Source organism: Leptopilina boulardi, unplaced genomic scaffold (genome assembly GCF_019393585.1).
Source record: "Leptopilina boulardi isolate dan_hultmark-lab unplaced genomic scaffold, ZJU_Lbou_2.1 LbouV2_191, whole genome shotgun sequence".
Classification (NCBI taxonomy): domain Eukaryota; kingdom Metazoa; phylum Arthropoda; class Insecta; order Hymenoptera; family Figitidae; genus Leptopilina; species Leptopilina boulardi.
The window spans coordinates 107665-132959 of NW_026137742.1; the positions used below are offsets into that span (position 1 = coordinate 107665).

The 25295-nt window shown below is 28.9% G+C and overlaps 2 protein-coding genes across 2 annotated transcripts; one reads left to right on the forward strand and one right to left on the reverse strand.

The window, feature by feature from the left end:
- Window positions 1-604: 604 nt before the first annotated feature.
- LOC127277930 (uncharacterized) lies at window positions 605-1531 on the reverse strand. The gene has a single exon (XM_051299378.1). It carries the CDS (start codon window positions 1529-1531, stop codon window positions 605-607), a length of 927 nt encoding a protein of 308 aa, XP_051155335.1.
- A 2605-nt stretch (window positions 1532-4136) lies between these two features.
- LOC127277925 (uncharacterized) lies at window positions 4137-14362 on the forward strand. Its single transcript, XM_051299374.1, has 8 exons — window positions 4137-4182; window positions 4372-4452; window positions 6540-6644; window positions 10947-11051; window positions 12492-12771; window positions 12851-12939; window positions 13692-13908; window positions 14214-14362. Exons 3-8 carry the CDS (start codon window positions 6567-6569, stop codon window positions 14345-14347), a joined length of 903 nt encoding a protein of 300 aa, XP_051155331.1. The 5' UTR covers window positions 4137-4182; window positions 4372-4452; window positions 6540-6566; the 3' UTR covers window positions 14348-14362.
- The last annotated feature ends 10933 nt before the right edge of the window (window positions 14363-25295 follow it).

Sequence of the window (25295 nt, forward strand, 5' to 3'; positions counted from 1 at the left end):
ACCATTGACTGAAAATAAGCCTTGACAGCAAGTTCCCTTTCGATTGTTAAACGACGAGCTTTTGCAGAAATCGGAGAACCCTTTGTAACAATGTGATGCACAACGTCGCCGGGTAATTTCTCCAATCCCTGAGATGGTCTTGTTATTTCAGGAAATTCCGACAAAATGTTGGCAAAAGTCAGAGATTCGTCAATCAAACTAACGCCATGAACGACAACCTTCCTGATCGAGCATGCCACCGAGAGACTGGTCAAAGAGTCCAAAAGTCTGCGATTGCGAAGATCAACCATCAAGCCATAGTGCTCGAGCAAATCGGCCCCAATAATTGGGTACGGTATCGCTGCAACACAGAAAATCCATGATATTTCGCGTCTAAGGCCAAGGTTCAAAGAAAGACGTTTACTTCCGTAAGTGGGAATTCGCGTATTATTAGCCGCGTAAAGACTGAATTCGATGGGCTCGCGAGAACTAGAATGCAACGATGGTAACAGGGATACATCAGCTCCCGTATCGATTAAAAAAATAAGACCTGACTCTCGATCTCTGATATGGAGACGCTTCGATTTGTTACCGGATCCGATGGTCTCGACTCGGATCGGCTCATTTAGTTTCCCTTTTTCTCCTCTTTGTTAACCCAGGTGCACGGCTCAACACATTTTTTTGCTGACTTCGAAAATTTCTTGTGGTACCAACACAACCCTGATTTGGTTTGGTTGGACGATCTATCCCGAGAATGGCCACGAGATTGACTATTTCGAGATCTTGATCTTGAACGATTAAAATGACGGCGATTATTATTTTCCGAATCATTAAATCTCGACTTCATTGCCGCGATTTCCGCGGTGATCAAATCTAATTTTGCCTCGATTCCGTTATCGTTAGTTGGAATAGGTGTGACTGAAGCGACATGATTGCTTAAAGGGGCAGTTGCATCTGAAATTTTGTCGGCTGATGACGCTAAATTGTCTAAGGTGTCAAATGGTAAAGAGGCTAATATCGCACGGTGTTGAGATGGCAATTGGTCAAGAAAAATTGTTTTAAGAATGTCATCGGAGCATTTACCTCCGCTTAAGTTGCGAATGCGTGACAAAATATGCGACGGTTTTCCCGAACTCAATACTTCACCCTTGAGCAATTGTCGTAATTGTGCTTCAGATGAGGCTGAATACGTTGAAATGAGTCTCTTTTTCATGCGCTGATAAATGTCAGCTGGAACCGTTTCCAGTGATAACAAATCAGCAATAGACAATGCTATATCCGCGTCGAGTTCCGCGATTACTATATCGGCACGGGATTTCTCAGAGCGAATACTATTATTTCGAAATAAAGCCTCGATAACGTTGAACCAAACAACCGGGTTATTCTGATAAAATCTGGGAATTCTGATACGACGTTTATACGCATCAACATGAGCCTCCTCGTCAGCAGGTCGAAATCCTTGGACGTCGTCGCCGTTTGCGGCCTCATTGGCTGCCTGTGCAGCTTCTAGTTGTTCCGTCAATACGCGAATCTTTTCTTCGAGTTCCTCCATTTTTATTAAAATTTAAAAGAAATAAAATAGGCTAGGTCAAATACCACGCTGAGCACAACCGATCAAAAATAGTTTTTCCAAATAAAATAAGAAAATAGAAATTATAAAATTTAAAAACTAGTTATTCGGGTCCACATTTCCTAAAAAAGAAAAATTTATTGAATATGAAAGAAAAAGTTTTTTTTTTTTTTTAAATTTATATAAATAAACAATTAAGAAATAAGAAAAAAAAATTCAGTTTAAATATCCCAATGCAACACCAAAATGAACTTCATAGTGTGTAAAAAAAATTTCCCTTGATAATTGTCAACATATTAAAATATCAATTTGATATAATATAAAATAAAAGACAAAACAAACGAAGAAAGAAAAGAAAAAAAAAATATATATATATATATATATATATACTCCTGTCAAAATCTACAGTCCTACGCACACTCGCACATTAATCGCATTTTTAGACTTTTAACATCGAGATAAAGAATCAAAAAAAAATTCTAAATCACACAATGCCCACACAATAGCGCGCGGAAAGTACAATATTATTGTTTTTGTTTGAATTTTTTTTAAAAAATAAAAAAAAATTAAACGTAACGTTTAAGTTCGAATATCATGAAAAACACGATGTAAATCTCTCTGAATAAACATAAGAGAATATAAAGATGAAACAATGAAAATTCCAATATCAAAAGAATTAAAATGAATCTAAGTTGACGATAATACATTTTTAAATTATGTTTAAAATTATATTTAAAAAAAAAATTTTTAAATTTAAATCTATTTTCTTTCAGTAAAAGAAGAAAAAGTAATTTACTTTATATTTATTAATTTATATTATGTAAAAAAAATGCGAGTTGTAGATTTTGCTTGTTTATAAACACTTGCTCGATCAGCTGTTGACGACATCACAATTACATGAATACCTTACAGGAGGCTCCGATTACTTCGAACCTTTCGTTGAAAATGATGACGTACATCCGATGTAAACAGCAAGTGTTGGCAGGAGGGGAAATTCTGCGCAATAAAGGCCAAGCGGAGAAAATCCCGGGAAACTTATACGTCATAGAGAAAAATGGCTTCCATCGTAACTTTTTTTGGCGGTAACTGACATCCTTCCTTCAGTGACGGTATGGAAAATATGCAACATATAATGATGTTGGAGAATTTTTTACAGCCAAAAATGACAGGATACGTCCAGAAGGTACTGATGGGGACTGCAAAATCTCGTTCCTCGAGATTAACCGGTCAATATAACGTAACTTCGTACATGACCGCACGTGCTAGATTTTTTTAAATGGACTTCACTCATAATTCCGGATTTAGTGCATTTTTTCCGGAAACTATGCAAAAAAACGCAGTAAACAGATCACTGGCTATAAGAAATCCACTTGATAAATTTTATAAAAAATAACGATGGCAAAACTGTCCACCGATCTCCGAAAACGTGTTCGGTAGTTGGGGTCACCAATGTGGAGAATTGTTATTAACAATAATGTATAAACATACTATTGTTCTCCAACGAATAAACACGGGTTAACAAATAAAACTTGTTACCGAATATTATTTATATAATTAATAATTTATTTATCATTTTACAGTAATGATACGACAGCACGTGTTACTCGCAAGACTTCTCTAATCGAACTAACTTATCTGGTTCTCTTAGCAACGGTTGCCAAGTATGGCGTCAGCCCGTATATCTATATATAGTGGGGGAACATAAAGCATTCCCCACAGGCTAATAGATAGTGGCGCCATCTGTTGGGTGTCTGCTCAACTAACTCGGTCGGTAAAACAAAATGGCGGCCAAGCAAATTTAAATTATCTAATAAATTTTAAATTTCCCGCCAAGCAGATTTGAATTCGCTAGTGGCGCCATCTATTGGATGGCTAGTTAACTAACTCGGTCGGTAAAACAAATTCCTACCTTACCAACTGGGTTTTAATTCGACCAGCTGCTGATAATGTAGAAATCTACCTTACCGACTGGGGGTAACTTAGCCGAGATCAGAACCTGGGGCAGTATTCCTCTAGCCTTACTACTAATGTTTTACTTCTTTATAAATTTCAGAACGACACTTACATCGGTAATTAGCAATATATTTCCATTGTAATAGCATATAATCAATACAGAAAGAAAAATTTATTATTTAAAATTACTTAAATTCATAGTTCACTATAAAAAATAATGGTTCATATTTAAAAAGTAATAATAATTTTTGAAAAATTGGTAAATGTTTATTTGAAAATTAAATTTTATAACTAAACTAATTTCTTATTTGGAATTAAAATATTACTTATTTAATATCAGCAAATTTTAAAAATTGTGTAAAAAAAATTTGTGTTTATCTAAAGAAAATGTGAAAATACAGTGAAACGTCGATTATCCTAACAAATTCGGGCGGAACCTTGTTCGGATGTTAAAGAGAATTATATTTTCTTGATATAATTAAAGTAAAACAATTAAACAGTTAAAACGAATATATATTTAATGTAATATAATTCTTTTAGAAAATTATTAAAACTAGTTTTAATAGTAAAAAAATAAAAAAAATTCGTTTAAAATTTGGAAAAAAGTTCGAATAAAATGTTTTATGCTTCAGATAACACAGAGTACTGATGACAGAGGTTTGGATAATCGCTGTTCTACTGTAATTATATTCAATATACATGCAAATAATATATTCAAAAATTTTTTAATTTATTTCTTTTAACATTGCATGTACAGTAAGTAAAAATAAAAAATGTACAATTTTCAAAAATTTATTACAAATAAATAAAATAAAAAAAATATTGTACATAAAAGGTCAATTACTTATTCATTATGCACTGGTACTTAGGGCCTGACTTCTAGTTCAAATGCAGACAAAATAAAGGAAGCCTTATTAAAAAGGAAGAAAAGCACAGCAAAAAAACGACAGGTGATTTATCATTCTTATAAAAATTTGGAAAAATTATTTAAGGGGGGCGCCTACATTATAGAAAGTCAAAAAATGTATATATTTCAAGAATTTTTTTCTCAAACGTATTGAAATAAATTGATATGAGTTTTTGTGGATGTTTTTTTATATATTTAAATCTTCGAAATATAATTTTTTTATTGTAAAAAAAATTAAAAATTTAATAATAAAAAATAAACGTTATATACTCGATGCTGAAATTTGCCTATTGCGTCCAATCTAGGGTCCACAATTATTATCAAAAACAAAATTTTTTCTTCAATAGTACATTAGTGCCTTCTGTATGAATAAATTTTTTTTTAATGTCGAATTTAACATTTCAGTTTAAAAAAAAGTAAGTTTTTTGGCGAAAATTAAAAAAAAATTTATCAAAAGTTATTGAAAAGTTTAATTCGAATTATTGCATCTATAAATTGTTTTCTTAATTTTTTGTAATTATAAACACATTGACTTTCTTTTCACTAAAGTCAGAGTAAGGATAAATATTTTGTTTAAAAATAAGGTAAAAGTAAAGAAAATATATAATCAAATGTTCCAGTCAAACCAAAAAATTTTTAACAAAAGGGTAAAACAATCTTTTGAAATTATTAAATACAATTAAGAAGAACAATTATTGGTATCAAAATTTTTGATTTTTTACATTTTCGTATTAAAAATCATATCAAAGTCTGAAAATTGGGCTTTTTCAGGAAATATTAAATGCTTCTGTGGTTCAGATGGACAGTGTTCAAGAAGTGTTGCCGGAAACAGTGGAATCTGAGTCTTCTCAGATAGTAACAGAAGTATCTCCGCAGGTAGGTACTAATAACAATTTTAATTAAATATGTATAAGGGTAACAATTAAATTGTGCTTATAAATTCAGGAGGTAGTGGTGCCAATGCATCGTTGATGCCAAATTTTAGCAGAATAACACAAACTATAAAAATGTAGAAAAATTTATAACAATTATTTAATGTGAAAATAAATGTAATTGAGATACAATCAGGGCTGATAAAAATTATATTTTATGTACAAAAATTGTACTTTTTCAGGAAATATTAAATGCTTCTGTGGTTCAGATAGACAGTGTTCAAGAAGTGTTGCCAGAAACAGTGGAATCGGAGTCTTCTCAGATAGTAGCAGAAGTATCTTCACAGGTAATAATAAGAATTTTAATTAAATAAGTATAAGGGTAACAATTAAATTGTGCTTATAAATTCAGGGGTTAGTGGTGTCAATGCATCGTTGATGCCAAATTTTAGCATAATAACACAAACTATAAAAATGTAAAAAAATTTATAAGAATTATTTAATGTGAAAATAAATGTAATTGAGATGAAATCAGGTCTGATAAAAATTATATTTTATGTACAAAAATTGTACTTTTTCAGGAAATATTAAATGCTTCTGTTGTTCAGATAGACAGTGTTCAAGAAGTGTTGCCAGAAACAGTGGAATCGGAGTCTTCTCAGATAGTAGCAGAAGTATCTTCACAGGTAATAATAAGAATTTTAATTAAATAAGTATAAGGGTAACAATTAAATTGTGCTTATAAATTCAGGGGTTAGTGGTGTCAATGCATCGTTGGTGCCAAATTTTAGCATAATAACACAAACTATAAAAATGAAAAAAATTTATAAGAATTATTTAATGTGAAAATAAATGTAATTGAGATACAATCAGGGCTGATAAAAATTATATTTTATGTACAAAAATTGTACTTTTTCAGGAAATATTAAATGCTTCTGTGGTTCAGATAGACAGTGTTCAAGAAGTGTTGCCAGAAACAGTGGAATCGGAGTCTTCTCAGATAGTAGCAGAAGTATCTTCACAGGTAATAATAAGAATTTTAATTAAATAAGTATAAGGGTAACAATTAAATTGTGCTTATAAATTCAGGGGTTAGTGGTGTCAATGCATCGTTGATGCCAAATTTTAGCATAATAACACAAACTATAAAAATGTAAAAAAATTTATAAGAATTATTTAATGTGAAAATAAATGTAATTGAGATGCAATCAGGTCTGATAAAAATTATATTTTATGTACAAAAATTGTACTTTTTCAGGAAATAATAAATCCTTCTGTGGTTCAGATGGACAGTGTTCAAGAAGTGTTGCCAGAAACAGTGGAATCGGAGTCTTCTCAGATAGTAGCAGAAGTATCTCCACAGGTAATAATAAGAATTTTAATTAAATAAGTATAAGGGCAACAATTAAATTGTGCTTATAAATTCAGGGGTTAGTGGTGTCAATGCATCGTTGATGCCAAATTTTAGCATAATAACACAAACTATAAAAATGTAAAAAAATTTTTCAGAATTATTTAATGTGAAAATAAATGTAATTGAGATACAATCAGGGCTGATAAAAATTATATTTTATGTACAAAAATTGTACTTTTTCAGGAAATATTAAATGCTTCTGTGGTTCAGATAGACAGTGTTCAAGAAGTGTTGCCAGAAACAGTGGAATCGGAGTCTTCTCAGATAGTAGCAGAAGTATCTTCACAGGTAATAATAAGAATTTTAATTAAATAAGTATAAGGGTAACAATTAAATTGTGCTTATAAATTCAGGGGTTAGTGGTGTCAATGCATCGTTAATGCCAAATTTTAGCATAATAACACAAACTATAAAAATGTAAAAAAATTTATAAGAATTATTTAATGTGAAAATAAATGTAATTGAGATGCAATCAGGTCTGATAAAAATTATATTTTATGTACAAAAATTGTACTTTTTCAGGAAATAATAAATGCTTCTGTGGTTCAGATAGACAGTGTTCAAGAAGTGTTGCCAGAAACAGTGGAATCGGAGTCTTCTCAGATAGTAGCAGAAGTATCTTCACAGGTAATAATAAGTATTTTAATTAAATAAGTATAAGGGTAACAATTAAATTGTGCTTATAAATTCAGGGGTTAGTGGTGTCAATGCATCGTTGATGCCAAATTTTAGCATAATAACACAAACTATAAAAATGTAAAAAAATTTATAAGAATTATTTAATGTGAAAATAAATGTAATTGAGATGCAATCAGGTCTGATAAAAATTATATTTTATGTACAAAAATTGTACTTTTTCAGGAAATAATAAATCCTTCTGTGGTTCAGATAGACAGTGTTCAAGAAGTGTTGCCAGAAACAGTGGAATCGGAGTCTTCTCAGATAGTAGCAGAAGTATCTCCACAGGTAATAATAAGAATTTTAATTAAATAAGTATAAGGGCAACAATTAAATTGTGCTTATAAATTCAGGGGTTAGTGGTGTCAATGCATCGTTGATGCCAAATTTTAGCATAATAACACAAACTATAAAAATGTAGAAAAATTTATAACAATTATTTAATGTGAAAATAAATGTAATTGAGATACAATCAGGGCTGATAAAAATTATATTTTATGTACAAAAATTGTACTTTTTCAGGAAATATTAAATGCTTCTGTGGTTCAGATAGACAGTGTTCAAGAAGTGTTGCCAGAAACAGTGGAATCGGAGTCTTCTCAGATAGTAGCAGAAGTATCTTCACAGGTAATAATAAGTATTTTAATTAAATAAGTATAAGGGTAACAATTAAATTGTGCTTATAAATTCAGGGGTTAGTGGTGTCAATGCATCGTTGATGCCAAATTTTAGCATAATAACACAAACTATAAAAATGTAAAAAAATTTATAAGAATTATTTAATGTGAAAATAAATGTAATTAAGATGCAATCAGGTCTGATAAAAATTATATTTTATGTACAAAAATTGTACTTTTTCAGGAAATATTAAATGCTTCTGTGGTTCAGATAGACAGTGTTCAAGAAGTGTTGCCAGAAACAGTGGAATCGGAGTCTTCTCAGATAGTAGCAGAAGTATCTTCACAGGTAATAATAAGTATTTTAATTAAATAAGTATAAGGGTAACAATTAAATTGTGCTTATAAATTCAGGGGTTAGTGGTGTCAATGCATCGTTGATGCCAAATTTTAGCATAATAACACAAACTATAAAAATGTAAAAAAATTTATAAGAATTATTTAATGTGAAAATAAATGTAATTGAGATGCAATCAGGTCTGATAAAAATTATATTTTATGTACAAAAATTGTACTTTTTCAGGAAATAATAAATCCTTCTGTGGTTCAGATAGACAGTGTTCAAGAAGTGTTGCCAGAAACAGTGGAATCGGAGTCTTCTCAGATAGTAGCAGAAGTATCTCCACAGGTAATAATAAGAATTTTAATTAAATAAGTATAAGGGCAACAATTAAATTGTGCTTATAAATTCAGGGGTTAGTGGTGTCAATGCATCGTTGATGCCAAATTTTAGCATAATAACACAAACTATAAAAATGTAGAAAAATTTATAACAATTATTTAATGTGAAAATAAATGTAATTGAGATACAATCAGGGCTGATAAAAATTATATTTTATGTACAAAAATTGTACTTTTTCAGGAAATATTAAATGCTTCTGTGGTTCAGATAGACAGTGTTCAAGAAGTGTTGCCAGAAACAGTGGAATCGGAGTCTTCTCAGATAGTAGCAGAAGTATCTTCACAGGTAATAATAAGTATTTTAATTAAATAAGTATAAGGGTAACAATTAAATTGTGCTTATAAATTCAGGGGTTAGTGGTGTCAATGCATCGTTGATGCCAAATTTTAGCATAATAACACAAACTATAAAAATGTAAAAAAATTTATAAGAATTATTTAATGTGAAAATAAATGTAATTAAGATGCAATCAGGTCTGATAAAAATTATATTTTATGTACAAAAATTGTACTTTTTCAGGAAATATTAAATGCTTCTGTGGTTCAGATAGACAGTGTTCAAGAAGTGTTGCCAGAAACAGTGGAATCGGAGTCTTCTCAGATAGTAGCAGAAGTATCTTCACAGGTAATAATAAGTATTTTAATTAAATAAGTATAAGGGTAACAATTAAATTGTGCTTATAAATTCAGGGGTTAGTGGTGTCAATGCATCGTTGATGCCAAATTTTAGCATAATAACACAAACTATAAAAATGTAGAAAAATTTATAACAATTATTTAATGTGAAAATAAATGTAATTGAGATACAATCAGGGCTGATAAAAATTATATTTTATGTACAAAAATTGTACTTTTTCAGGAAATATTAAATGCTTCTGTGGTTCAGATAGACAGTGTTCAAGAAGTGTTGCCAGAAACAGTGGAATCGGAGTCTTCTCAGATAGTAGCAGAAGTATCTTCACAGGTAATAATAAGTATTTTAATTAAATAAGTATAAGGGTAACAATTAAATTGTGCTTATAAACTCAGGGGTTAGTGGTGTCAATGCATCGTTGATGCCAAATTTTAGCATAATAACACAAACTATAAAAATGTAAAAAAATTTATAAGAATTATTTAATGTGAAAATAAATGTAATTAAGATGCAATCAGGTCTGATAAAAATTATATTTTATGTACAAAAATTGTACTTTTTCAGGAAATATTAAATGCTTCTGTGGTTCAGATAGACAGTGTTCAAGAAGTGTTGCCAGAAACAGTGGAATCGGAGTCTTCTCAGATAGTAGCAGAAGTATCTTCACAGGTAATAATAAGTATTTTAATTAAATAAGTATAAGGGTAACAATTAAATTGTGCTTATAAATTCAGGGGTTAGTGGTGTCAATGCATCGTTGATGCCAAATTTTAGCATAATAACACAAACTATAAAAATGTAAAAAAATTTATAAGAATTATTTAATGTGAAAATAAATGTAATTGAGATGCAATCAGGTCTGATAAAAATTATATTTTATGTACAAAAATTGTACTTTTTCAGGAAATAATAAATCCTTCTGTGGTTCAGATAGACAGTGTTCAAGAAGTGTTGCCAGAAACAGTGGAATCGGAGTCTTCTCAGATAGTAGCAGAAGTATCTCCACAGGTAATAATAAGAATTTTAATTAAATAAGTATAAGGGCAACAATTAAATTGTGCTTATAAATTCAGGGGTTAGTGGTGTCAATGCATCGTTGATGCCAAATTTTAGCATAATAACACAAACTATAAAAATGTAGAAAAATTTATAACAATTATTTAATGTGAAAATAAATGTAATTGAGATACAATCAGGGCTGATAAAAATTATATTTTATGTACAAAAATTGTACTTTTTCAGGAAATATTAAATGCTTCTGTGGTTCAGATAGACAGTGTTCAAGAAGTGTTGCCAGAAACAGTGAAATCGGAGTCTTCTCAGATAGTAGCAGAAGTATCTTCACAGGTAATAATAAGTATTTTAATTAAATAAGTATAAGGGTAACAATTAAATTGTGCTTATAAATTCAGGGGTTAGTGGTGTCAATGCATCGTTGATGCCAAATTTTAGCATAATAACACAAACTATAAAAATGTAAAAAAATTTATAAGAATTATTTAATGTGAAAATAAATGTAATTAAGATGCAATCAGGTCTGATAAAAATTATATTTTATGTACAAAAATTGTACTTTTTCAGGAAATATTAAATGCTTCTGTGGTTCAGATAGACAGTGTTCAAGAAGTGTTGCCAGAAACAGTGGAATCGGAGTCTTCTCTGATAGTAGCAGAAGTATCTCCACAGGTAATAATAAGTATTTTAATTAAATAAGTATAAGGGTAACAATTAAATTGTGCTTATAAATTCAGGGGTTAGTGGTGTCAATGCATCGTTGATGCCAAATTTTAGCATAATAACACAAACTATAAAAATGTAAAAAAATTTATAAGAATTATTTAATGTGAAAATAAATGTAATTGAGATGCAATCAGGTCTGATAAAAATTATATTTTATGTACAAAAATTGTACTTTTTCAGGAAATATTAAATGCTTCTGTGCTTCTAATGGACAGTGGGCAAGAAGTTATGCCAGAAACAGTGGAATCGGAGTCTTCTCAGATAGTAGCAGAAGTATCTCCACAGGTAATAATAAGAATTTTAATTAAATATGTACATGGGTAACCCTTAAATTGTGCTTATAACATCGGGGGCTGGGGGAGGGGCTATGCATTGATGATGTTGAAATTTTGGAAAATTGAAGACGAATTATAAAAATGTTGGAAAATTTAAAAGAATTATTAAATGAGAAAATAAATGTATAGTTGAGATGCAATCAGGGCTGATAAAAATCTTGATGTTCCTAAAATATTAAAAAAAATCGAATTTTTTTATTTAAATCAAATTCTTTTATTATTATTTATTAAATAATTATTTTTAAATAGTTCTTTTTTTAATATTCTAAATGATAAAATTAATACTAAAATTATAAAACGTTTCTATTAAGAAAGTATTTAATTTTGGCTGAAGCAGTATAGCTCAACGCGCTTAAAATAAGAAAGTAACTCTTCTAAAATCGGGTTAAAAATTAATATCAAGTCTGTAATGTTTTACCGTTTTTAATTTATTAGTAGCAGTAGTAATTATTAGTAGCAGTTTTTTTTATCCAAGTTTGTAGAATTCAGGAAAAAAAATTGGTTGTTAAAAAAATTTAGTTTTTAAATCTTTTTTCGACGTTAATTCTTGTTCCCGGTTTTATGCGTCATGTGAAAGTTTTTTTTAATAAAACTGAATTATTTCATAAAAATCAAAACAAATCTTACATTAGTGCGATTCCAGGTGAGATTTTGACTTTTTCGGAGTAGGTTAACCGATTGCAATGAAACTTAGGAATTTTGTTATATATAGTAAGACTAATCTTTAACGTAAATTGCAGCTTAAAATATTTGTTAGTTTATGAGATTTGCAATAATAACAAAAAATTTTAAACTGCTATATCTTCCGTTCTAATAATCGGATTGAGGTCCTACTTTTTTTTAAATGTCAAGGAAAATGAGAGGAATAAATCTCTTTTAAAAACAATTTCTTATAATCTTACAACTAAAAAAATTATTAAATAATAATTGAATAAATTTCGCGCGACAATCTAAAATTCAATCACTTAAACGCTAAAATGATCTTATCTGTGTTTTCTTTAATGTCCCATATATGATTTAAAAAAGTTAATTATTTTTGTCGTTTGTAAAGAATTCGTTGGATAATGCTGAGACGACGGAAGGAGAATCAAATAATATATCATATAATAATATTCTCCAAGTATACACTAATCGCTTCAAAGAACACGACAATTTTTTGGCTAATTTAAAAGCAAATCTTCAAGCAGCACTGGCAGAGAATGCCCAATTAAAAAGGGAGATAGTCACTAAGAACAAAATAATAGAAAATAAAAATACTAAAATTGTAGAAATAGAAGCAATGAACATCAAACTTCAACATCAAGTTGTCGATGGAATGGTCGAAGTTTCTAGTAAGTTATTAATTATTTTAAAGTATAACTTAAAATCGTATAATAGATTTATAATACTTAAGTAATTTTCTTTTCGCAGGTTTAATTCGAGGCCATCATGCTGACATTGATGGGGAGAGTACAGCAGTGGAAATACCTGTAGGTAAAATTACTTCGAACTATAGAAAGGTTAGCATTTTTTAGGATTACCATAAAAATTTGATTCTGGTTTTTTTCTGACTTTTCCATGATTTCCAGTTCGAATTTAAATTTTTTCCTTGACTCTGATAAAAAAATTTCAAGATGTTTTAAATTATAAAAAACTGAAAATGTAATTTTTAGGAGCAAAGACTTAAATGATTATTTTAAACAATCATTATTTTTATAAAATTTACGAAATTGAAGCTAACAACGTTTTCATCAACGATTGAAAGAAATTAAAATTTTTTTAAGCGGAAAATAATTAATTTTTTTTGTCAAAACATTTTTCTGTTTAAAATCTTTGATCCAAAATGTTGTGGACTCCAAATTCGTAAAATTTTTAGAAATGTATGATACTTTAAATATATATTTTTTAATATTTTTGGTCACACTAAAATAATATAGTTTATGATCAAATTTTCAAACGTTGATTAGTCCATTTAAAAAAAACGAGATGAACACAGATTCAACATATTTAAGACCTTACAAATAATTATGTTACTGTTACATTGAGAAAAAGATGATTAAAAATTAATAAAGGTCTTAAATCCAAAAATACATTTTTATATAAATCTTTCATTACAAGTTTTCTAATTGACAGTTATCTTTAGTGGTTATGTGATTAATGTAATTTGTTCATATTTCTCGAAATAACGAAATATTGGATGTATCAAATTTTGAAAATATACTCTTCAGTTATGAATTAAGTATTATTTTAATTATTATTATTCTTTCTTTAGTTTCACATGGGAAGAGGCGAATTTTTGAACATTGAACATTATGCGATGGCAATGAGCAATATAAATTCAAACCCCCAATTTGTCAAAAATATTGCTTCATCCGTTTTCGACAAGGAAACTTTACTCAGAAGCTCTGTAACAGGGAAAAAAAGTGGTCGGAGTAAAAATCAAGAAATTCCATATTCATTGGACAAAATTAAATTGTTAGCAATCAAAGGTGAAAGTTTTTTAAATTAAAGTTTGTATTTCTTACTTCTTCATGGAAGCATTTAAAAAAATAAATTTTTCAAGTTCGATTTTTTTTATGTTTTTTATATTTTTCTTTATATTTGTAGAGATTGTCAAGACTAAGTATTAGACATACTATCAAATATCATACTGTTATTTTTTACAGAGTACAATCTGTATGGAACTAAAAATAACATGACCAAGTTAAAGAATATTTAAAAATGCATCTAATGTAAATATTTATTATAAATATTAAGAATAATTTCATTTAATTCAATTTCATATATGTTTTAGATACCTACAAGTATTATTTGCGGACAGAAAAAAAATTTTCTAAAAACGACGCTGATTGGGAAGCCCATAGCACTTTCAATTACATAAGTCGGAAAATTAGCGATTTAAAAGGTCATAAATGCAAAAGTAAGTAATTGTATATATTAATTGTATATAATTGTATAATACAATTTTTTCTTTTAAATTTTTGAAGTTTTGTTTATAAAAATTACTATAATTCATATTTTTAATATAAATTTTGAGTTCAAATCGTTAGAAAAGTTTTTTGTTCTTTTTGAAGATGCTTATTTAAGATTTTTTATAAGAAAGGTACTAAAGTAAATAATAAAAAAGATATAGAGTTTAAAAGATTGTTAAGATAATAATGAAAATTAATAATTATTTTATTTGTTTTAGAGGCATCTAAAAGATTAGAGGAGGAAATGAATTAGCTGTTACAATTCGATGACCATGAAGAGAAAAATGAAAACCAAATAGACTGAAACAAAACCAAATAAAAAAAATATAAAGAAAATTTAATTTTATATAAATATGGGGCATTCCACGTCAACGAGAGACCCCCCGCCCCCAGAATAGATTTAAATGAAAAAAGTTCAAATACGGCTTAAAATTTAGGTAATTACATCTACTTTAAAATGCAAAGTGGCAAAATAAAAAATTCAAGATGGCGGATCCAATATGGTGAAAAAAGTAAAAAAAATGCTTGAATTCACTTGAAATTTGTTACTCGGGGGTTTTTAGGGTCGCTAAACACAAATATGAAATCAGATTTTTAATATTAAAAATGGCGGATCCAATATGGTGGCCGATTTTTAAAAATTTTAACAAATTTCAATAAAACGTATCTTATGGTGCTTTGTAGGGTTGTAAAAAGTTCTAAAGGTTTTAAATTGAATTAGAAATTTAGGTAATTACTCCTACTTTAAAATGCTAAGTGTCAAAATAAAAAATTCAAGATGGCGGATCCAATATGGTGAAAGAAGTAACAAAAAAAGCTATAATTCAATTGAAGTTTGTCACTCAGGGGTTTTTAGGGTCGCTGAACACTAATCTGACATCAGATTTTAAATATTCAAAATGGCGGATCAAATATGGCGACCTATTTTTAAAAATCGAAACAAATTTAAATAAAAAATGGATTACGAGAGTTCGTAGGGTTGTAAGAAGTTCCAAAGGTTTTTTATTGAGATAGAAATTTAGGTAATTAGACATACTTTCAAATAAAAAATGTCCAAACACAGATTTCATAATGGTGAACCTAATATGACAGAAGAAGTAACAAAAAAAAGCTTCAATTCAATTGAAATTTGTCCCTTGGGACTAAGATAAGTAGGCCTTACTTTTACTAGTTGGATTTTTACCCTTTCTTACTTTAACTAGTTGGAACCTAAATTGATCTTGCCTTAAGGTATCACATCGGTAAAACCGTTTTCTATAAATTTTCTTGAAAATTTTCCCATATGTTCTTATTATCATTCTTGACAAATTTGCAAAATATGAAGAATTTTCGCCGTACGGAACCAGAGATATTAGCAATCAAAGTTGCTTATTTTGCATGGGAGACGGGACTAATGTATGGGGGAGAAGTACATTTTCATAAATATCATCAGAAGTTTTCTATAAATTTTTTTCAAAAACTAATGTTGAATTCACGAATAAATTTGGAACTAAAATATACAAAGAAATTTATAATTTACCGTGCCGTTTATTTGTAATTATAAATTAAAAATTCTATTTCATGACGTCATTTGCAATATATAGCACACCCGCCACTTTGATGTGGCAACATCGCAGGATGGTGACATTAGTTAGAGAGAGACAGTAGTCCATAGTAGTCAAAGCGAGACTTATAGCGACGTTGTCAAACCTCCTACTCCTTCTAATCGCTGCTAGTGTGGGGTATACATGTACGAGTGTATTTGTAGAAGTAGGTACAGTATGGGCTGAGAGTATAGGGAGTTGTGGGCGAAAGTATAGTGCGGGAAGTAGTAACGCGAGCTACAAACTTTTGACTCCGATTAGTGCCGATGTGATACCTTAATTGGTTGGACTCTTTATGTCTTACTTTCACTAGTTGGATTTTTATCCTCTCTTACTTTTACTAGTTAGAACCTAAATTGGTCTTGCCTTAATTGGTTGGACTCTATATGTCTCACTTTCACTAGTTGGATTTTACCCTTTCTTACTTTTACTAGTTGGAACCTATGTCTTACTTTTGCTAGTTGGATTTTTATTGATTCTTACTTTTACTAGTTGGATTATTACCCTTTATTACTTTTACTAGTTTTGGAACCTATGTCTTACTTTTACTAGTTGGATTATTACCCTTTCTTACTTTTACTAGTTGGATTTTTATTGTTTCTTACTTTTACTAGTTGGATTATTACTTTTACTAGTTGGTGTCTAAATTAGCCTTGTCTTAATTGGTCGGAACCTATGTCTTACTTTTGCTAGTTGGATTTTTATTGTTTCTTACTTTTACTAGTTGGATTATTACCCTTTCTTACTTTTACTAGTTGGAACCTATGTCTTACTTTTACTAGTTGGATTATTACCCTTTTTTACTTTTACTAGTTGGATTTTTATTGTGTCTTACTTTTACTAGTTGGATTTATAACCGTTCTTACTTTTACTAGTTGGATTATTACCCTTTCTTACTTTTACTAGTTGGAACATATGTCTTACATTTACTAGTTGGATTATTACCCTTTCTTACTTTTACTACTTGGTACCTACATTGGCCTTGCCTCAATTGCTTGGAAGCTATGTCTTACTTTTACTACTTGGTACCTACATTGACCTTGCCTCAATTGCTTGGAAGCTATGTCTTACTTTTACTAGTTGGATTTATAACGTTTCTTACTTTTACTAGTTGGTACCTAAATTTCATTACTAATCCTGCATTTATTGGCTGTAACCTACTTATCTTAGTCCCGAGGAACAAATTTCAATTGAATTGAAGCTTTTTTTGTTACTTCTTCTGTCATATTAGGTTCACCATTATGAAATCTGTGTTTGGACATTTTTTATTTGAAAGTATGTCTAATTACCTAAATTTCTATCTCAATAAAAAACCTTTGGAACTTCTTACAACCCTACGAACTCTCGTAATCCATTTTTTATTTAAATTTGTTTCGATTTTTAAAAATCGGTCGCCATATTGGATCCGCCATTTTGAATATTTAAAATCTGATGTCAGATTAGTGTTCAGCGACCCTAAAAACCTCTGAGTGACAAATTTCAATTGAATTATAGCTTTTTTTGTTACTTCTTTCACCATATTGGATCCGCCATCTTGAATTTTTTATTTTGACACTTAGCATTTTAAAGTAGGAGTAATTACCTAAATTTCTAATTCAATTTAAAACCTTTAGAACTTTTTACAACCCTACAAAGCACCATAAGATACGTTTTATTAAAATTTGTTAAAATTTTTAAAAATCGGCCACCATATTGGATTTGCCATTTTTAATATTAAAAATCTGATTTCATATTTGTGTTTAGCGACCCTAAAAACCCCCAAGTAACAAATTTCAAGTGAATTCAAGCATTTTTTTTTACTTTTTTCACCATATTGGATCCGCCATCTTGAATTTTTTATTTTGCCACTTTGAATTTTAAAGTAGATGTAATTACCTAAATTTTAAGCCGTATTTGAACTTTTTTCATTTAAATCTATTCTGGGGGCGGGGGGTCTCTCGTTGACCTTGAATGCCCCATATATATATTTATAAACATATTATATTATTAAAGTATTATTAGACATAATTAAGTGCTTATTTTTAATTTCCTTTCTCCCTTTTAATTAAATCATTTAGGATTGCCTTTGAAATTGAAAATTTGAAATAACCCGCGTTAAATTAATATCCAATGTCGGTAAGGGAGAAAACAATATTTTCCGAATAGCAAGGTAAGATTACCAACAAAATACTGTTTTCACAATGTTTTTAATGCAGAGGTTAGAATTAGTAAGAATAATTGTTTTTTGTTTAAATGTTAGTAAACTTTAATAAATAATCATTTATTTTTGCTTCTAATTTAACTTCCCATCGTTTTTGGATCCAATTAATTGATTTTTCTTTATTAAAAGCCCTACAAAAGTCTTCCGTTTTATTCCGTTTACAAGCTCATAAGCATTTCGGATACCGAAAAGTGCTTGTATCCGAGATTCTCATGGATTCGTTTACCAGCTATTGAGCTGGTATCCGGAATCCGCGGTTCTTGTATCTTTTATTTTTTACTGGGTTGGTAAATAAGAGAATGACTATTTAAATTTTTCTCCAAATTGTTTTTAGGTTATGACCAAATTATGACGCATGATCAGCAGTACTGTAAACGTGAAAAAAATTAACAGCAATTTTTTATATGAAACTTGACATCGTAGGGGTAAACGGTACAGTGATTGCCAGTATAAGCAAAAAGGGGATATATTTATACAAATTACAAATGTTTAATTATCGAAATGAGAAAGGAAAATATTTGTAAAGAAATTAAAATATTCCATTAATCCGAAAATAATAATGAATTGTTTATTTAATATTAGTATAAATTTAAAAAAAATAAAAAAATCTTCACATGACAGAAAAAATAGTGATTGTCATTATTTTTACAGTGATTGACCATCAATTTTACAATGATTGCCCACTAGACATAAAATAGTAATGTAAATTATGAATTTTGCATAATTTATTAACGAATGAATATAATTTGAAATTGATAAAGAAGAAGTAATTTTTAAAATAATTTTCTTTTATAAACAATAATAAGATTCATTAAATATGACTTTTAAGTGTAAATAATACTATTAACCTAAAAAATTGGGAAAATTGTCGAATCTGACTCAATTGTAAAAATAAAAATTATTTTTGGCTATTTTGATTTGATATATTTATTTTATTTATTTATTTATTTAATTATTTTAAGTTCCTAGGGCTAATAAGCCCTCCAAGGAACATTTACATGATAATTCATAAAGTTAATAAAAATGTAACAGAATTAACAATGTAATGAAAAAGTAAATCATACTGAGCAATAATATATCACTAATTACCTATAATTTACAAATTTACAGAATTATAAATTTAGAATGTTATTATACATGAATTAATTATATAAAGAAGGTGAAAAAAAAAAAAAAAAAAAGAAAGAAAAGAAAACTAAAATTTACCAGTGTGTTATATTAAACATATCGCTATTACACTTAAACAAAAAATTAAAATAAAGTCTTTTAAAGGTAGATTGGCTAGGTGCATCTCTAATTTCAAATGGTAATTTATTCCATAATCTAGCACCTCTAATCATAAATGACCTTTGCAATTTACAAGTTCGGTGCTTTGGTATTTTCAATATAGATTCTCTGTCTCGAAGCCTGCTGTGAATAGAATCATTAGAATTTCTAAAGTCAAATAATTCACACAAGTATAATGGAATTTTAGTGCTAAATGTTGAATAAAGTGCATTTCCCATAAAATATTGTCTTCTAGAAGCCACATTTAATAAATGACATTTGGTTCTATATTGTGAAATATGTTCATATTTAGGTAAGTTATAGATAAATCTAATACAAGAATTTAAAGATCTCTCCAACTTATAGTTTAATTCATCGCTAATATCATCATAAACAAGGCAACAGTAATCAAAAAAGGGGAGGATAAGCGATTTAACTAATAATATACGTGTTGCAGTAGGAAGTGATTCTTTATTCCTATTCAACTGATGTAATACCATATATGTTTTTCGAGAAATCTCACACACATGATCTCTCCATGACAGGGATCGATCAATAGTTAAGCCTAAGTCCTTAACTGTATCACTAAATATTATTCTCTTACCACCTAATGTAATCGGAGATAGAGACATCAAATATTCATTTGAAGGGCCACCTGATGCGGATATTACCATGGCATGAGTTTTATCAGGGTTGAGAAGAAATCCATTATCATTTGCCCATTTCTCAACATATTCAATATCTTTTTGTATATTCAATAATAAATCTTGTATTTTTGATAATGGACCTGATAAATATAATTTAAAATCATCAGCATATTTATGATATTTACAGAACTTAAGTTGAGTGCCGAGGTCAGTTATAAAAAGATTAAAAAGTAAAGACGAAAGCGAAGCACCCTGAGGAACACCACATTTTAATATATTCCAATTAGACTGTTGACCATTTCCATCAATTACTCTTTGAAATCTATGATCTAAATAAGATTCGAACCAATTGCAGACCGACTTAGATAGTTTGAAAGAATGTAACTTGTGTATTAATAGATTAAGGTCCACAGTGGGGAATGCTTTTGATATGTCAAAAAATACAACCACAGTAATAAAATTCTTATCCATTGCAATCTTTACATCAGTAGTAAATTTTAACAAAGCTGTACAAGTACTATGTTTCTTGCGAAAACCAGATTGCAAAGGTTCTAATAAATTTTGATTATTTAAAAAATTAGTGATTTGTTGACATACCAATTTTTCTAACGGTTTAGTCAAAGCACAAAGATTCGAAATAGGTCTAAAATCAGTAATTCTGAGCGGTTTAGCAACTTTAGGAATAGGTCTCACATTACTCATTTTCCAAATTTCTGGAAATATACCTATCTGTAAAGAATAATTGTATATATGCAACAGAACCGGAAATATAATTGGTAAAGCAATCTTAATCATTTTAATAGAAATATAATCCGGTCCAATTGCATTACTCGTAATACTACATATATTTTTAATTAAATCATCAGCAGAAATATCACTGAAAAAAAATTTACTTTCATCGAAATCTTCAGAACTGAGAGGGAAACACTCAAATGTAGATATAGGTGCAGGTAAAGGATCATACGAAAATACATCCAAGTAATCATTTGCTTGAAATAAGCAATCAGTTGAATTCTTCTTACAAGATATCAAATTAAGTTTCTTTAGAACATTCCAAACATTTTCAGACTTACTTTTATTCTTAATAGTATTATAATTATATTTATTATAGGAATCTCTTATTTTAGTTTGTACAAAGTTACGCATTTTTTTAAAATTATTATGATCGATAATATTTTTTGTTCTTTTAGCAACTCTTCTAAGCTTATTCCTCTGTTTAATAAGGGCTCTTAATTCATCTGTCATCCAAGGCGAATATCTTCTCCTTGTATTAGATGGATGAAGAGGTGCAAAGAAGTCAAAAGCCGAAGTTAGATATAGAGTAAGCTTATAAACCTTAATATTGATATCTGAAGTAGAGTATATACTTGCCCAATCATAACTAGCAAGATGTGTAATAAAATCATTCTCAGGAATTTTGTTTAAATTACGAATAAAAATTGATCTATTGTTTTGTTGGGAACATTTACCATTAAATTGATATTTTATAGATATTAAGTCATGATTGGACAAAAATGAAACAGGGCGTTGATAAATGAAAGTTACCTTGTCTAAATCGTCAACAATCATAACATCTATTCTAGTACTAGAATTACTAGCATGATGCGTAGATTTATGAGGAACTATAGACAAACCTGCAGAATAAAACATTGATGTAAAATAATTATTAATAGGTGAAGTGACATTTAAATTACAATTAAAATCACCCATAATTATAATATTATTATGCAATTGTACAAGTGAAAAAATTTGATTTTCTAAATCATTTCCAAAAGAGGCATTCGGTGGTTTATATACAACACCTATCAATGCACTATCAATTTGAGATTGTATATTAATAAATAAAAATTCAGCAGTAGGATATACATTTTCAGAACTCATAGTAACAAGTGAACATCTAAAATTATTACGTATATAAAAGCAAACACCACCACCTCTACGTGTCTCCCTATCATTACGGAATAAATTATAATTATCTAAATCTACAAGGTAAGAAGGAATATTATTTGTTAACCATGTTTCAGAAACTGCAATGATATCATAAAAACCCCTATTGAAAAAATCTTTAAACTCAATAATATGAGCACGCAATGATTGCGCATTAACGTGACAAATATTTAATGTCTCCAATTATATCAAAGAGAAAATTAATAAAAATAACACCAAATAGAAAGTTTAAATATGAGGCACACTTATAAGCGGCTAAAAAAAAAGAAAAAAAAACAAAAACAAGCTCCGAGAAAGAGAATATTCACATAAAAATTGCCAATCCACCTGTAATATATAAAGAAACTTAAAAATGTAATAAACATCAAATAATAACGATAATATACATAACACAAATATAAATATTTTCATATAAATAATTTTTAGAAAACTTATAGTAATATTTAATGAGAAAAAAAATGAAAAAATAACATACAAAAGTGTGTTAATTAAAAAATGAAATGAAAAAATAGATTCTGAGAAAATCATAATACGTATATAACAAAAAAAAAAGGATATTTCCAAATAGAGCCTCGTTGTTACTTCAAAGAATTGACCGCATCGAGTGATACAAACTGGAACGTACGTTCACCATCATCCTTCTTCGCAAGAATTTTTCCTCCAGAAACCCATAAATATTTAATTTTGTTGTCTCTCTTCAAGGCTGATGCAGCAGAGTAAATTTGACGATTTAACGGTGTCAATGATTCTCGCAGAGAGATCGAGAATTTCTTATTCTCGGGCCACCCAAAATCAGTTGTAGAGAAGTTTTTAAAATTTTTTCGTTCACTGATTATTTTATCTCTTAAACTCTGAGATAATAGCTTAACAATTATGATTGGTGGGAATTGTTGCAAATTGTTATCATTCTTTTTGCGGATTCTAAAGATGTTGATAATACTTGCGTCATCAATGTTAACACCTAGGCATTTGGCAATGTTGACAAATGTTTCACGTAATTTTTCATTTTCCATTTGTGGAAGACCATGAATTTCCATTGAAGACGATAGAGCGGACTGTTCGTGTATATTAATAACATGTTCAAGTTGACCAACCTTATTCTTCAAAAGTTCAGACTCCTTCTTGACAGTTTTCATCGTGTTTTGTAGATCAGCTGATTCAACTTCAATGAAGTTAATTTTTCTCGTATTATCATTAATTTCTTCTTTCATTGTAGAAATTGAATCTAAAAGATTATTATTGAATTCAAGTTGATCAGACTTAAAAGAATTGAACAAATCAGTCATCTGCTTCTGTAAATCTTTCAACATCTTGTTTTGGCCCTGTTGCCCCTGTTCAACTGCAATACGAATAGCATCTAAGCATTTGTCAGATGGCTCATCAGATGATTTCATACTAACCGACAAAGTTTTATCTTGCGAATGTGGTGCATTTGATGAGTGCGAGATGTCACTGCCATTTTTGCATTTTGCACAATAAAAGTCAACATTTCCTTTTTTTATGCGATCGAACTCCTTTTTTGAGATATTAACATTTGCACAATTAATATGTACAAGTCCACTGCACTTTACACAGGTGAGAGAATCACCTGATGTTCTTGATACACTAAATGAGCACTCTGTGCAAACCGGCATGGCAATTGGAGTATATATTATATTTGAGTCTTATAAAGTTAATATATTTATATACGAAACACCTTTTTTTACCTTCGGCATTTTTTCGATAGCCTAAAATCATACTTCATATTAAAAAATTGTTAATAAAATATTACAAATAATACATGCTGCGGCTCTAATTACATCTTTATTTTAAAAAATTAATTCACCAAATATGAAAAAACGTCCAAAAATTAAAAATACTTACCTCAAAAGAGTCTTGAAAATAAACGGTTAATCACTGAAAAATGACATAATAACCAAAAAGTAAACATTGCCCGCGGAGGGCAATGACTGTTATTTGTTATTAATTGCAAGATAGTAGTTGTTCTCTATAATTTTCGGTAAATCGAGTCAAATTACGTTAAAACAAATTTTTTTACTTATTATTAAACTTATTTTCATGCATATAATTAAAAAATAATAATGATATGTATAATTTTTTCGTTAAAAAGTCAAAGAAAGTATCACCACTAACCTTGCAAATTTACAACTAAATTGACAAAATGTCAAAAAGCTAAGGACACTGTTCTCGAAAAGCGCTATTATTTTCATAATAGTGAGTCGAAGAATAAAAATCTTTTTACACTATTAGTAGAATATTCTGTAGAATTTATATAAATAAATAAAACAAAATATTATATGTAAATTTCATTATTATTTCTGTTTGTAATGTAATGGTGGCAATAATTGTGAGGGAGGCAACAACTGTAGCGCTTACCCCTATTATAAAAATGTAAAATATTATCAAATTATGAGTGTTTTGCAACATTTGTTAACGTTATTTAATGCAAATTATATATATTTTTCAAAGTTTGAAGCAGAATATTATTATTGAAATAATTATTCGGTGCTTAATAATAGGAGTCCCACTGTTGAACACAAACCTTCAAAACAATAAAAATGTATCAAGTTTGAAAAACTTCAAATTTTTATATTTAATCACAATATAATCTTAATAGAATATGTGCATCGTGTAGAAAAGAGTTCAAACATTATGGTAATACCAAAAAGTCTTCAAAAATGTATAAAATTGACATATTAGTATGCCTTTGAAAAAAAAGTGTCCCACTGTTTGTCACTCTTTCCTATATGAAGTTTTAAACGAATGTCTAGATGTATGTGTGTGTGTTTATGTCACAAAATCTTGTGTACAAATTATCTCTAATACATTTCGATGGATTGTCTTAAAATTTTATAGGCTTATTACAGTCATCAATATTTAAAATTAGAATGATTATAAAATTTAATTCAAAATTCTAATTGTTTATTTTAAAAATTTTAACTACAAACAAACAACTGTTTTCACATCCAAAGTTAACCCCTCTTAACCTGAAAAATTAGTTAATGTTTTTTCACTTACCTTTTGAATAATGCTGCAAAACTCTTAATTAATTTCAATGAAAATTCAACTTGCGATTAATGTTTGCGTACCACACTTGTCATTTGGCAATAATTAGTTTAATTAAAATTTTCAATTTTTGCAAAATAAACAATTCCTTTTTGCAAATTCAAATTTTTTCCGTTGAACCCGTTTTTCGACACTTGCACGCGGAAAGCGGTCTTTTGTTTTTTTTGCAACAAAGTCAGCGAAGTTTGCCACTCA

Excerpts from the sequence above, each read along its gene's own strand:
- LOC127277930 (XM_051299378.1), bottom strand. The coding sequence starts at position 1,531 with ATGGAGGAACTCGAAGAAAAGATTCGCGTATTGACGGAACAACTAGAA.
- LOC127277925 (XM_051299374.1), top strand. The coding sequence starts at position 6,567 with ATGGACAGTGTTCAAGAAGTGTTGCCAGAAACAGTGGAATCGGAGTCT. Across the intron at positions 12,940-13,691 it reads TTACTTCGAACTATAGAAAG|TTTCACATGGGAAGAGGCGA; the intron begins GTTAGCATTTTT and ends TTCTTTCTTTAG. Across the intron at positions 13,909-14,213 it reads TAAATTGTTAGCAATCAAAG|ATACCTACAAGTATTATTTG; the intron begins GTGAAAGTTTTT and ends TATATGTTTTAG.